The following is a 15634-nucleotide window of genomic DNA, read 5'->3' on the forward strand; positions in this document are numbered from 1 at the left end:
GAAGAAAGGATGGGTACTCTTACTGGAGCCAATGGCCCTACGTGTCAGCGACACCAGGTCAAACGAGCGTAACTGGAGAAATACACAATCATGCAGAGGCAGTGCAGCAGGCCACCATGGATCTCTCAATCGATGTGGAATGGTCCACGATGACCTCAGGAAATCCAGTCTTCTCTTGATGGAATCAGGAGGATGGAAGGAAGGCCACCAAACAATGAATCGCCCACCAAAGGTTCAAACCAGCTCATGAGCAGGCAATATGGACAACAGGAGGGAGAATGCTTCCAATGGTGTAGGTCAAAAAAAGATGGCCATTTATTTGCATAAAAAACACATACAAATAAAATAAAAAATAGTGATCACAATGTATAAGGCCCCTTTCACACATGCGGATGGTATGTCCGTATTTCATCCATCCGTTTGCGGATGAAATACGGGCCATACATTCATCCCTATGGGATAGCGGGTGTCTGCGGATGAGCATCCGCAGACACCCGCTATTCGCCTCCGCAATTGTCCGATTCTGCAGACGGAGGAAAATCCTATTTTTCTGTCCGTCTGCAGAGCAGATCGGATGAACACGGACACACGGTCCGTGCTCGTCCGATCCCCATAGAGGAGAGCGGAGAGCTGACAGGGCGGTCCCCGCACAGTGTGCGAAGACCGCCCTGTCCGCCGCCGGCTCAGCGGGGACAACGGAGCGATCCCCGCTGAGCGAGCGGATCATCACGGGGCGGATCATTACTGATCCGCCCCGTGTGAAAGAGGCCTAAAAAAGGCAATATGGAGAGTGGAGAAACCAGGACCTACGCGTTTCATCCAAAAAGTACTTCTACTGGGGCATCTTGGACTGTTTTATGTTTATATAATTCTTCACGGACTCATGTTTTTCTAGCTCGGTTGTCATATGCCGATGTTCAATCATTTATATTTTTTCAGAAAAAAATTTGTTATCAACACTTGTTGTTATTTATGCACTTTATTATACATTATTATTTTCTTCATCACTAGCGCTACATTTTTGCTCTTCCTCATCGGATAGTATCCGCCCTGTACTGCTTGTGCAGTACAGAGGACAAAAGAAACGCGAAAGACTCCAAACATGAACAGCTGTTCAGGAGCTGTACACGGCTCCTGCGCAATTAACACTACACTGTGTACACGCTCCCGATGCTCGTGCAACTCTGCAAGGGCCGGGTTTAGGGGTGGATGCATACAGAAGATGGCCAGAGCTCATATGATGGGAGTGAATTTCTCAAAGGGGTGCATGTAAGATTGAGACGCGTGTAAACTACACATCTTTGCACTTTTACAATGATGGGCAGAGCTGATAAGGGCGGGTAGTTGAATGTTGATTTGGCAGGTTACAAAGATCCACCCCTTTGAGAAATACATCCCCATCGTATGAGCTCTGGCCATCTTCTGTATGCATCTGCCCCTACACCCGTCCCTTGCAAAGTTGCACGAGCATCGAGAGCGTCCGGGAGTGTGTGGCACAATGTAGTGTTAATTGCGCAGGCGCGATGTACAGCTCATGAACAGCTGTTCATGTTTGGAGAATTTCGGCGTCTCCTTTGTCCTCCGTACTACGCAAGCACTGCGCCTGCACAGTACAGGGCGGACACAATCCGACGGGGGACCTTTCTCAGCAGAACACTGGCTCCTGACCAAGGCGGAGTGATGCTAAGTGCACTTCTCCTGTGGCCTTTCTAGCAGCCTGGAGAGCAGTGCCAGCAGAAGCTGGAAGAGGAAAAGGTTGCCCTTTTGCAATGGGAATATTGGCACTTCTAAAAAAAAAAAAAAAAAAAAAAAAAAAGGGGGGGGGGGGGTTATTGGGCTGCTTCATATTGATCCGCAGGTGCAGCACAGTGCACCTGCAGCTTTCCTGCAGTTTAGCTGCACTGAGCCATAGACTTCTATTATATCCAGTTGGTTTGGTGCGCTTTCTGAAAGTGTACCACACCTGCAAGATGTAATAGAAGTCTATGGAAAAGTGCAGCTAACCCACTGAAAAGTCCACAGGTGCACTGCTCTACGCCCTACGATGCGGGTAAACTGCAGTACATCAGTGGTAAAGCAGCCCTATAGGGGGGGCTCATTTACATTTGCAGTTTGAGGGACGGTAAAACCCCATAGTTCATTGTGGTCAGCGACAGGTTACCAATTGTGACACAATGTACATATTTGCCAGCACACTACGGATCTTCAAGTTGAGTCCAAATGGTTTTTATTGAAGTATGATCACATCACAAACAAGAGAGTGAAACGTTTTGGGTGCGTTTTGCATGTGTGTTGGTGACTGTGCTTAGGAGCACGCAGAGTGTGTGCTCTAAGCACAGAGAAGGGTTTACATAGAACACATATATAGTTGTGCTCATAAGTTTATGATTTCTTGGCAATTTTTCAGAGAATATGAATGATAACACAAAACACATTTCTTTCACTCATGGTTAGTGTTTGTCTGAAGCCATTTATTATCAATCAACTGTGTTTTACTCTTTTTAAATCATAATGACAACAGAATCTACCCAAATGACCCTGATCAAAAGTTTACATACCCTGCCGATTTTGGCCTGATAACATGCACACAAGTTGACACAATGGGGTTTGAATGGCTATTAAAGGTAACCATCCTCACCTGTGATCCGTTTGCTTGTAATAAGTGTGTGTATAAAAGGTCAATGAATTTCTGGACTCCTGACAGACCCTTGCGTTTTTCATCCAGTGCTGCACTGACTTCAGGGGAAATACAGCACTCTCTGAAAACATGTAGTGTGGCTGTTTCAAGATGCACAATAAGGTGGCACTTGAAGAAAGATGGGCTGCATGGTCGAATCGCCGCAAATGCCACAAAGTATCCCTCTTACAAAATGCCAGACAGCACAGAGACAAGCCTCAAACCTTCTGGCACAAAGTCATTTGGAGTGATGAGACCAAAATTTAGCTTTTTGATCACAACCATAAACGTTTTGTTCGGAGAGAAGTCAACAAGGCGTATGCTGAAAGGTGCACCATTCCTACTGTGAAAAATGGAGGTGGATCGCTGATGATTTGGGGATGTGTGAGCTACAAAGGCACAGGAAATTTGGTTAAAATTGATGGCAAGATGAATGCAGTATGTTATCAAAAAATACTGGAGGAACATTTGCATTCATCAGCCAGGAAGCTGCACATGGGACGTACTTGGACATTCCAACATGACAATGATCCAAAACACAAGGCCAAGTCGACCTGTCATTGGCTACAGCAGAATAAAGTGAAGGTTCTGGAGTGGCCATCTCCATCTCCTGACCTCAATATCATTGAGCCACTCTGGGGAGATCTCAAACATGCAAGACAGCCCAAGAATTTACAGGAACTGGAGGCTTTTTGCCAAGAGGAATGGGCAGCTTTACCATCTGAGAAGATAAAGAGACTCATCCACAAATACCACAAAAGACTTCAAGCTGTCATTGATGTTAAAGGGGGCAATACACGGTATTAAGAACTGGGGTATGTAAACTTTTGATCAGGGTCATTTGGGTAGTTTCTGTTGTTATGATTTAAAAAGAGTAAACACAGTTGATTGATAATAAATGGCTTCAGCCAAACGCTAACCATGAGTGAAAAACATTTGTGTTGTCATTCATATTCTGTATGTGACCTATCAGCGTTAAGGTCCGCCCACTGGGAGGCCGCTTATATTCGGATGGCCAGCAGGAAGAGGATTAAAATTACACTAAAAGATATCATTAGTTTTCAAAAACAAATCCATACACAGCCACTACTTAATGACCCTGTAATGTTTTTTTTAAAGTAAATTTCTTACTGTATTTGCCTGCTTTCTTGTAACGTCCTCCCGTGAATTCCTGAACCTCTTCCCCCTCCCCCCCACTTCCGTTTTTGTTAGGAAGCAGTGCATGTTAGTTGCAGTCATGTGCACTACTGTATTCATTCTTCAAATCCCATCATCCATCTTTGAAGAGAGTGACTACGTTCCTACCTGTAGGCTGGCCCAAATGGACTATTTCATTCACGAACACATGTGCCTGCTGTGAGTACTTTATAAACTGTTAGTAGCATCAGCTAATGGAGCTTAAAGCGCTGTGTTCTGGCTGGAGGATGGGAACAATAATCGGGCAGAGAGCTGCTCAGCCCTTCACAGGATACTTTGTCTTCTGTGAATGAGTAAAAAGCTTCCTCTGATTGGCTGAGGCAGGTGGATTACATCACATTCCCTACCTTAGCCAATCGTAGGAAGTTTTCGTGTTCATAGAATACAAAGCTTCCTGTGAATGGCTGAGCAGCATTTAACCTGACTCATGTTCCCATCCTGCTGCTGGTACACAGCACTGTATACTGTATATACCGTATTTATCGGCGTATAACACGCACCCGAAGTTTAGGAGGGAATTTAAAAGAAAAAAACTTTTAGGAGGGAAGTTTAAGGAAAAAAAATTTAAATTTAAATGCCCATCAATGCAGACTTATCAGTGTAATTTGCAGCCTTGTCAGTCATTTGCAGCCTTGCATTGTAGCCTTGTCAGTCGATTGCAGTCTTGTCAGTGTCTTTGCCATTTTAAAAATGGCGCCACCGAGATACAGAGTGGATGTTCTGTGTATCTCCGCAGCGCTCGAATCGGCGTATAACACGCACCCCCAATTTCCCCCTGGTTTTAGGGGGGAAAAAGTGCGTGTTATATGCCGATAAATACGGTAGCTAATAACGTTTTATACAAGGTGTCTAGCAGGTACATCTGTGTTGGCCATAGATGGATCTAAAATTGCTGAACCACCCAAATTTTTTCTGAAGGTGAAGAAACCTCCCAGCACAGAGGGAGGGATTCCCCCATCAACACTGACCTGTGGTTTAAAAGAAAAATTGCATAATTTATGGCCTGCCTTAGTGAAGGAAGGCTTTAGGCTAACCTTCATATGCCTGGCCTTGGTGCCCTTCAGGATTAGTTTTGGTCCTGCTACAGATTACATAATTAAATTGAATGTGGCACCCAAAGCCTCAGTTCTAACACATGCTTTTAATGTTATTGTTGCTTTAATGTAGTGATGCACCGAAATTTCGGCCGCCGAAACATATCGGCCGAAAATGCCCTTTTCGGCATTTTGCCGAAAGAGAAAAACGGCCGATAATGGAGCCGAAAATGGGGCGTGGCCTGGGTGGGGGCGGGGCTCCTCCCCCGCCCCTGGTGACGCCCATCATGGGGGGTGCATAGCGCAGGAGAGCCGCCTCCGCCGCCTGTTTGATCAAAGCGCCGGGAACATCACAGCTTTCATTTCAATAGCTGTGTGTTCCCGGCCGCGCGCCGTCACACACAGCCCCTCCCCCTTGTCCGGACACTTAGATAGACAGATCATCCGCATGATTGGACGGATGATCTGTCTATCAAAGTGCCCGGACAAGGGGGAGGGGCTGTGTGTGACGGCGCGCGGCCGGGAACACACAGCTATTGAAATGAAAGCTGTGATGTTCCCGGCGCTGTGATCAAACAGGCGGCGGAGGCGGCTCTCTTCCCTGCACAGGCTGGCTGCAATGGGACACACACTTGGCTGTCTGGCTGCAATGGGACACACACTTGGCTGCAATACACACTTGGCTGTCTGGCTGCAATGGGACACACACTTGGCTGCAATACACACTTGGCTGTCTGGCTGCAATGGGACACACACTTGGCTGCAATACACACTTGGCTGTCTGGCTGCAAAGGGGGACACACTGGCTGCAAAGGGGGACACACTGGCTGCAAAGGGGGACACACTGGCTGCAAAGGGGGACACACTGGCTGCAAAGGGGGACACACTGGCTGCAAAGGGGGACACACTGGCTGCAAAGGGGGACACACTGGCTGCAAAGGGGGACACACTGGCTGCAAAGGGGGACACACTGGCTGCAAAGGGGGACACACTGGCTGCAAAGGGGGACGGGACTGGCTGCAAAGGGGGGGGGGACTGGCTGCAAAGGGGGACTGGCTGCAAAGGGGGACTGGCTGCAAAGGGGGACTGGCTGCAAAGGGGGACTGGCTGCAAAGGGGGACTGGCTGCAAAGGGGGACTGGCACACTGGCTGCAATGGGGCACTGGCACACTGGCTGCAATGGGGCACTGGCACACTGGCTGCAATGGGGCACTGGCACACTGGCTGCAATGGGGCACTGGCACACTGGCTGCAATGGGGCACTGGCACACTGGCTGCAATGGGGCACTGGCACACTGGCTGCAATGGGGCACTGGCACACTGGCTGCAATGGGGCACTGGCACACTGGCTGCAATGGGGCACTGGCACACTGGCTGCAATGGGGCACTGGCACACTGGCTGCAATGGGGCACAGGCACACTGGCTGCAATGGGGCACAGGCACACTGGCTGCAATGGGGGACACTGGCCTGCAATGGGGGATGCCTCCTGTACCACGTTCTCTGACCATCTCCTGTACCGTGTCCCCAGTCTCTGACCATCTCCTGTACCGTGTCCCCAGTCTCTGACCATCTCCTGTACCGTGTCCCCAGTCTCTGACCATCTCCTGTACCGTGTCCCCAGTCTCTGACCATCTCCTGTACCGTGTCCCCAGTCTCTGACCATCTCCTGTACCGTGTCCCCAGTCTCTGACCACCTCCTGTACCGTGTCCCCAGTCTCTGACCACCTCCTGTACCGTGTCCCCAGTCTCTGACCACCTCCTGTACCGTGTCCCCAGTCTCTGACCACCTCCTGTATCGTGTCCCCAGTCTCTGACCACCTCCTGTATCGTGTCCCCAGTCTCTGACCACCTCCTGTACCATGTCCCCAGTCTCTGACCACCTCCTGTACCGTGTCCCCAGTCTCTGACCACCTCCTGTACCATGTCCCCAGTCTCTGACCACCTCCTGTATAAAAATATTTTTTTAAAACAGTCATTTTCGGTATCGGTGCTGTTTCGGTATCGGTTTCGGTTTTCGGCCTAGTGTATTTTTCATTTTCGGTATCGGTTTCGGCACCAAAAAACCCATTCGGTGCATCCCTACTTTAATGTATATTTCTTGCTGGGACATAAAAGCTCCAAGCAGATGCCTCCTAAGAAGCATGTTATCTTATTAAAGGTGGAAGTACAGCTTGACTATTGCTGGAGAACATTTTCGGAATGACATCACTTAAGCTGCGTGCATCTCTTAGCATGAATTGAGGAATCTGTGAAGTATTATCCTGTTTGCCATAGACTTAAAATCTTTTCTAAACCATCTCTTTCATTTAGTGTTAAAAAGAATGGAAAGTTGTGTCTTTTTGAAGGCAGTCTGGATTTGAATCGTAATCATTCTTCTTTTTTTTTTTTTTTTTTTTTTTCCCTCTAACATTGTAGTCATTCCTGAATATATACATAGATGTGAATGATAGATAAGGGCCCTCTCGCCTCCCTGGTCTGCATATTTTTCCCGACACACTCTAATACCGTAGATCCTACTTGATCTTTGCCTTGTTTTCCTTCTGCCTAGACCTCGTTTTTTTTTTTTCCAGTACCTGTTTTAATTATTACCTTACTTTTTTATTTTTTTAACAGTACAATTACACATTCTTTCTTTGTTTCACTATTGCTGAGATTCTTTAAAAAAAAACAAACAAAAAAAAAACTTTGATCGTATTTGGTAATATTTTTTTCTCTCCTTGGTCTTTTATGTGAGTTGATATTTTGTTTTTGAAATTGTTCAAAAATGATGATTGAAATTACTAGTTTACCACGTGGAAAAGCCCAGTTATAGACATAGCCTTAACCACTTGCTTGTTAGCCCCTTCCTGCCCAGGCCAATTTTCAGCTTTCAGCGCTGTCACTCTTTGACAATTGCACGGTCATGCAACACTGTACCCAAATTTTTTTTCCCACAAATGGAGCTTTCTTTTGGTGGCATTTAATCACTACTGGGTTTTTTTATTTTTTGCTAAAAAAAACAAAAAAATACAAAATTTAGAAAAAAACAACAAAACCGTTTTATAGTTTGTTATAAAACTTTGCAATCTTTCTCCTTCAGTGATGTGCGCTGATGAGGCTGCACTGATGGGCATTGATTGGTGGTACAGGTGGGCACTGGTAGGTAGCATTGGTGGGCACTGGTTAGCGCCATTACCATGCACTGGCAGGTGGCACTGGTGGGCACTTGCAGGCAGCACTGGTGGGCACAGATACTTGGGTGATTTCTCACCCTCTTTGGGACAGCTTTCCCTCTGACACAAGCCAGTGATCAGCTTTTTTTTGCTGCTCACGCTGTTAGCGTGAGCAGAAAAAAAGCTGATTGACTATCTTTTGTTTACATCACATGATAGACGGTTAGTGTCTTGTGAGGTTAAAAGCCCCTCTTCGACAAAATATGGTCTCCCTGGCTTGCCTGTTTACTGTTTCCAGACACGAGGTGCTGACCCCAGGAACAGTTGGCGGTAGATCCCTGGGCGGACTCGTCTTATTTATTTATATTTTTTTTTTCCCCTTCTCGCCTCCATTTTTTTTTTTTTTTTCATTCTTCCTTCCTTTCCTCCTTTCCTCTCGTGTTATGCCAGTCCTGCGACCAATACCTTTTCCCTCTTCCCCTCTCCCTACCTATGATCTATAAATGCTCAGCAGTGGGAAGTGGTGTTCCCCATTAATCACCTCAATGCGTTGGGATAATGGAGAAAGTAATTGACGTTTACAGCACAAGTTAAATGCTTGCTTTAGTCTTTGTACGAGATTATAAAGGACACTAAAACACCTACTAGCAGTGCTCCTATTATGTATCCCACGAGCCTCTTGTGTTTGACCCGTACTCTAAAAGATGTAATTAAAAGAGAAGAGTGGAAATATAAAAAATCCTACTCACCTTGGTGGATGAAGCATCAGGGTCTGCACTCCTGTGACCCATTTTCAGTCTGCTCACTGCTGACGTCACAGAAGTCAGTCCAGGCATCATCACAACCATGGAGTCAGGATCTGCCAGATCCCTGGACTGACACCCAGCTCAGCCTCTCAGCAAGCCGCTGAGAGCCTGAGCCGGCCTCTCCACAGCTCAGCGCTCTACTGTGTGTGGAGTGGGCAGAGCAGAGAGCTGTGACTGGCAGTCTGCAACTCTCTGCTCACTGAGCTCTGAGAACCTAGTGATCGGCGGTGTTCGATCACTCGGTTCTCAGTGTAGAGGCGCCTTCTCTTTTAACAACTGTGAAAACATCCAAACAGTGGCAGCATCTTACTGGATGCAGCTGCTGTTCGGGTTGACTATTTTCTGTTCGGCTTCTTTGATTTTTCATGGAAGGATGTCTGGCAGGAGGAGGCCACCCACTAAGCAAATTTCCTGAGGCTCTCGCCAAAGTTTGCACAGCGTATGACCAACTTTCCACATTACATAGCATCAGAAATATTTTCATGTACACTTTAATGAACCACTGAATACCAGTGATCTTAGACGTTTAAGGGGACTTGTGATTTATTTTCTTGTAATTTATTTGTATGTTTCTTTTACAATAAATACGTCCAATCTACTTTTTTTTTTTTCATACCTTTTTTATTTAATCACATGGTTGATTCTGAGATAGCATGTGAAAGGAATATACTACATGTCAAACATTTATAAATTGGCCTATTCAGCATGAATCGGTTTATTGATATTTTTTGTATAATATTTTATTTTTTGTTTTGTCTGGCTTTAATAAATTGCTAAGTGAGTGTCTCTTGCTTTGCAGTATGGATAATACATGAACAGGTGATGATTGCTGCCTTAGACTGTGGCCGAGATGACGTAGCTCTGGTAAGTGATATATTTGTATCAATACCTTAAAGAGAACCAGTCAGCAGTTGTATTCTGTCCCTGTCGGAGCAAAACTGCCATTTCATTGCCAGGCTGTAATGAAAGAAAATGGTTGGCACAGGCTCATAGATCAGTGAGTCTGCAGGGTAGGGTGCTGGAGAAGTAAGTATTGCAGAAAGTTTTCTTTATCGTACATCATGGGAAACGGTGCAGGCTATAATTATGACCATCTGGGTTATGCGCCACCTATAGGTGAATGGGCACTGGCAAAAACAGACATTAAGTCCTTTCCTATATAACCTCTCCCATACAGGAAGTACTTCAGTTTTTTTCTCCAGTGTCTTGAAGGTAATTAGCACTGAAGCTCAGCTGAGAATACTGGTCTCAAAAGGGTTTGAGTAGGAATTAAGGGCCTGGATAATCGTATCCATTCGGATGACTGGATGCTAAAATGAATGGTTCTTGAGCTCTCTAGCAGAGATAGAAGACTCAACAGAGTTTGCCTGAAATGTGGCATTTTGGTGCCTAACCTTGCGTTGCCTAACCTTGGGCAGTTAGCGCAGACCAAGGAAGCTTCAGGGCAGGGTGCTATACAAGTCCAAGGCAGTGGACTCCGGAACAGAAAACGGGGGAGATCCTGAGTGACTAAGCCCGCCGTGATGGGTGAAGATTGGATCTCTGTTTTTTTTTAAACGGGATGCTGCAGCAAAATTGGTAAGTTTTAGTAGAAGGGTCACTTTAAAAAAAAAATTGGGCCTGCCAGGGGGGTCCTCCTCCTTGTCGGTAACTTGGGTCAGTAGGTGTACTCACATTATGGATTATGCTTCATGAAACTCATTTCCCCTTGTATGCTCTGGTTTGGGAAGCCATGTGTACCCCCCTAAGCTTGTATCCTGATGGCTAATACTTCTCTGTATCCGGGCCGTACCTTTGGTCATGGGTTGACACCTGTTGAGTTCCCCGTGTATTCTTTGGGATTTGAATCTGGGTCTGTCTGTCTTACAGAAACCACCTTTTTGAATCGATTTGTGAATTTCCATTAGTCCTATTGACTCACAAGTGGTTGCGATTACTTTGGTAAGAAGGGTGTTGGAATTGGCTTCTCTTTTTGTTGGAAGCCATCTTTGGTCCTTCACAATAACAAGTGGTGTTAAGCCCTCACCAGTCTTTTTTGCCGAAAGTGGTTTCAAGTTTTTTCATTTGATTCAGGACGTTGTCTCCAGTAGAAAAAGTTCTTCATACCTTGGATGGTGATTGCACTGTCAGGTCCTATTTAACCCCTTTGTGCCAACATAACACATATATTTGGCCTCACTGGACTGGACTGGGCTTTTTGTTGTGGTTCCGTCTTTGTAATGGGAGCTGGGGCCCCGATTCTGGGTAATTTGATTGCTGTGATAGCCTTTGATTGGCTACCACAGTGACCAGTCACTGTGAAGCCCGCCCCTGTGTTTCTGTCTCTGTGAATGGAGAGGAAAGATGAATTTTATCTTTCTCTCTCCTTGCAGGGAGAAGAAAGTGTGTGTGTGTGTGTGTGTGTAAATAACAATTAAATTAAGAAAAAATAACTAGATCAAGGATTAATCTAGGTCAGTGCCAGGGTTACTGTATGGGTCAAGTAAGGGTCAAAGGTCAGGGTCAGTTTATTTTGGGCAGCATTTAAAAAAAATAAAATAAAACATTTTTAAATTTAGACCCATCTCACACTGAGGCAGTTTTCAGGCATTTTAGCACTAGAGATAGCGACTGAAAACAGAAAAGACCTTTGGAGCGGGTTGGGAGCTGTGTTGTGGCGCTTTGGAAGTGCCACAACACAGGATTTTTAAATCCCTGTATTGGGGGTTAAAAGCGCCCTGCTTGGGGGTGAAAATCGTTGATTAAACAGCGGTAAAGCACCGCTAAAACGAACGGCACTTTACCACTAACGGCTATGCTTGGTGTGTGAAATATTTTTTTTTTTTTACACTATTTTGGGCTAGTTTTCTCTTGATGATAAAAAAAGAAGGCGAGATCCGTTACCATTTACTACCAGATAAAGCCCAATTTGTCCTGAAAAAAACAAGTTATAATCCACCTGGAAGCACAAAGTACTTGTGATGACATGTATGATTTAAATAACACATCAAAGTTGCAAAACTGTGCTTGGGCATTAATATTTGTTTTACCCTTGGGCATGAAGGGGTTGGGGTCATCGGAAGCAATCGGGCAGTGAGATTCATCGTTTGACTGCCAAAGGGTCCTCGAAGAGGGTAGGCTAGGCGTGTGGTAGCCTCTTCGGCTATCCACGATTGAGTGTTCATGGCTTGGATCTGTATTTTCAGTGTGTACATCCAGAGTTTTACCAAGTAGATGTGGGAGCTGCAGAAGAAAGGGCTTAGCATGTTACAGGTAACAGAGTAGGTTCCTTACGATTGCTAAGTGTTTTTTGTCTGTGTCTCCCTCCCCTCAAGTGCATTGGTCTTGATTATAGCTTGCTCTGTGTCCCTTGATGTACAATAAAGAAATGTTTTATATTTTTTTTCTCCTTATCTGTAAAATCTATTTCTTAGAATACCTTACCGGACAGAGGTTCCTCCTCTCTTTTGGGATTTCATTGCTTGCTACAAAACTGAAGTACTTCCTGTATGGGAGGGGTTATATAGGGGAGGACTTCCTGTCTGTTTCTGCCAGTGTCCATTCACCTATAGGTAGCACATAACCCAGGTGGTCATGATTATAGCCTGCTCTGTGTCATGTGATGTACTCCAAGAAATTGATTTTACAGGTAAGTGAAAAAATAATTTGGCACCTTTCAGGGGGGAACAGGGACGTATTTTTGACAGGTCCCCTTCCTGACCTCTGGGGATGGGGCCGCGGCCCAATCTCCTGGAAGTTCGGCCCACCTCCTCCTTCCCTGCCTCAGGGGCAAATAGTGCAGCGTGCTTAGCACATATGGAAACAGCTGGGAAGTCAAAAGGCCTCACTGCCGGGTTCTCTTACCAGGAATGTCGATGGCAGCACTGGGTCCGGAGATGGACTGGGGTGCCGACATTGCGGGCTCCCTGGACAGGTAAGTGCCCCAATATTAAAAGTCAGCAGCTACAGTATTTTTAGCTGCTGACTTAAAAAAATTTTTTTTCGCTCAGGCTGGACCTCCTCTTTAAAGAATAATTGCAATTTGAAAACAAGTGCACTTTTGCCACCCCCCCCCCCCCCCCCCATATCTGTAACCTTACAGATCCTGCTCTCCCCCTGCGCAGATGCATACTTGCTAAGATCTGTTTTCCGCAGCTTCTGATTTTTGTTTATGTATAGCGCTGAAAGTCCTTTCTCCTTGGTCACACCTGCAAAGTAGATTGTGGCTGTATTGCGCAGGCAACCCCAGAGGGAGAGGACTTGCAGCACTGGATTTCAACAAACACTGGAGGCTGCGATTGTTGGATCTCAACAAGTATCTGTGGAAGGGGGAAGGATCTGTTCGGTCAGCAGAGGGGGTAAAAAGTAGAAGTGCACTTTCAAAGTAAACTTATTCTTTAAGCTGGGGTTGGGTTTTAAACCTCTTTAAAAGTAGAGAGTTTGTAGATTTGCACACCAGTGAGGTGGCATTAAAATGGGAGATACATTTGCTTTTGTAACTTGGTGTACATTGATGCACATTTGTTAAAAATTAGTTTCCATAAAACTCCTATATGAAAGAACATGGAGAAACAATTTGCTACATAAAAGAATACATACAGCTTTGTAATAAAAAAAATAAAATTGTGCTGCTTCTCATATTTAGTTCATTCAGTGCCAGAAGCCGTAATCACCATTCCTGTACAGCACATGCAGTTTTTAGATTGTCTGGGAACATGTACAATAGAGCGATATGAGGTGCGGTGTTGAGAAGCAGGCAGGATATGTATGTTTTTTGTTTTGTTTTTTGGGTTTGGGAAAGCAGGTATCCCTATAGATGTTTGTGTTTTGCTCTCATGAGCTATTCCAGGGGACATGTACCGGTATATTTAACCACTTCAATATCAGACACTTGCACCCCCTTCTTGCCCAGGCCAATTTCCAGCAGTCGGCGAGGTCGCACTTTGACAATTGCACAGTCATCCAAAACTGCAACACCGTACCGTACCGTACCCATATAAAATTTGTCTTTTTTTTTTTTCACACAAAAAGAGCGCTTTCTTTTGGCGGTATCTAATCACCAATGGGTTCTTTCTTTTTTTTCTAAATGAAAAAAGATTCAACATTTTGAAAATAAAAAAGCCATTTTCTTTTATTAAATTCATTATTCGTTATAAAATTTTACAAATAAAAAAATCTTTCTTCATGAATTTAGGCCAAACTGTATTCTGCTACATTTCTGATTGCTTATACTTGTGAAGTTCACTGACATAAGCAACCATTTTTAAAGAATGAAATTGATTCATTGTTTACTATTGCGATTAGCTGTCATTGACGGCTAATCACATGATGTACAGATGGGCTGTTATTGACCCAGTCTGTACCATGTGATCACTGTGACAAATCACAGCTAGCAACAGAATTGTGCACAATGAATAGCATGAAAAGAATCCATCAGTTGCGTACAATTGTCATGTGATCTGCCCGTGATTGGTCACAGCGATAACATGGTACTAGCAGAAGGCCGATACACTAATCAGTCATTCGCATTGTCAAGTGAGCACATTTGTTTTAGTGAAAAAAGTAAAGCTTCCTCTCCAGCAAGGAGAACAATGGGCAGCCATAGTAGTGACAAAACTAAATCTTGCTCCAGATTTCATGAGACTAGCAGTCAAAGGGCAGCAGTTCCCTGTATCTCTCTATGGAGATATACATCTATTAGGCTGAAGTCACAGGTGTTCCTAGGCCCATGAAATGTAACCAAAAGAATACAAATATAATATGAGACTTTTTCATTGTTGGGGTTTACTTGCACTTAAAGCTGATCTCTGGGAAGCCTGAAAATTCTTAGTTGCATTTGGACTTTGCCCACACTACAAAGATTAAATGCTCATTTAGTCTAGGGAATGGTAAAAGCAGTTTTATTTATCCGATCCTCCTCCCTTCCCTGGCACACTGTGCTCCCCCATGCTCCAGCAGTGGAATCTTTCCTGACCTTGTCATGTCCAATGCAGGGCTAATTTCCCTTTATCAGTCTTTATGATGTCAGGATCTCAGGCTGCCAGATTGTAGGGGAGAAGGCTGTAGGGACTTGTGTTGCCATGCTGGGGAGCCTGTAGAAGCAGATTGGGTAATCATTCCTGCTGCCCCCTAGGCCTAAATGAACAGTCAAGCCTTGCAGTATGGACAGAGAATTTTTAGGTTTCCTGGAGTTCCGCTTTAAAGGTGGAATTCAACACAAAAGGTAGATTACTTTATTGTACATTCCAGGACTCGGGGGATCTTCATATCCATTGTGGTAGGGTTATGTAGCTACCTTCAGGTGATTGGACACTGCCAAAAATGATAGAAAATCCCCTCCCAGCTAGGTAAGACTTCAGCTTATTTGCTAGTGTCTTAGGTGATGGTCATGTCTGTGCAAGCTCTGCATAATAAAATTAGCTAGCTGCTCAACGGTTTCATTGAGGTTTAGGAGACTAGCTTTTCTGGATCCATGGCCTCTGCTTTACTATGCACAGAGGAATGATACGCGGGTTCAGCCTGTAACATTGGTGTACCGCACTGGACCTTGTGGAATGATGTATTGTCTTATGGACCAGCAGGGTGCTATATAGGTCCACTGAGGTTATCCGGGATTGGGAGTCTAGTCCCTTGAAGGGATATGGAAGAATCGTCATTTAAGAAATCTTCTTTGGAGGAACCCCAGGGTCATTTTTTGTCTCAGACCCAGAAGGCCTTTCTGACTTTTCTTGGGAAAGTGGTCCGGACCAATTTAAAACTTCCAATAATCCTCTACTCCAAAGCTAAA

The 15634-nt window shown here is 45.0% G+C and overlaps 1 protein-coding gene across 2 annotated transcripts in view; it reads left to right on the top strand.

Moving 5' to 3' along the window:
- The window catches only part of EMC2 (ER membrane protein complex subunit 2), a 133551-nt gene that overhangs the window by 45188 nt on the left and 72729 nt on the right, over nt 1-15634 (top strand). For both annotated transcript variants that reach the window (XM_077493175.1, XM_077493176.1), the window contains exon 4: nt 9668-9732. In XM_077493175.1, coding sequence (XP_077349301.1) covers nt 9668-9732 — 65 coding nt within the window. The remainder of the gene's footprint in view (nt 1-9667; nt 9733-15634) is intronic.

Source organism: Lithobates pipiens, unplaced genomic scaffold (genome assembly GCF_037356315.1).
Source record: "Lithobates pipiens isolate NorthernLeopardFrog02 unplaced genomic scaffold, aLitPip1_a1.2 Scaffold_19, whole genome shotgun sequence".
Classification (NCBI taxonomy): Eukaryota; Metazoa; Chordata; class Amphibia; order Anura; family Ranidae; genus Lithobates; species Lithobates pipiens.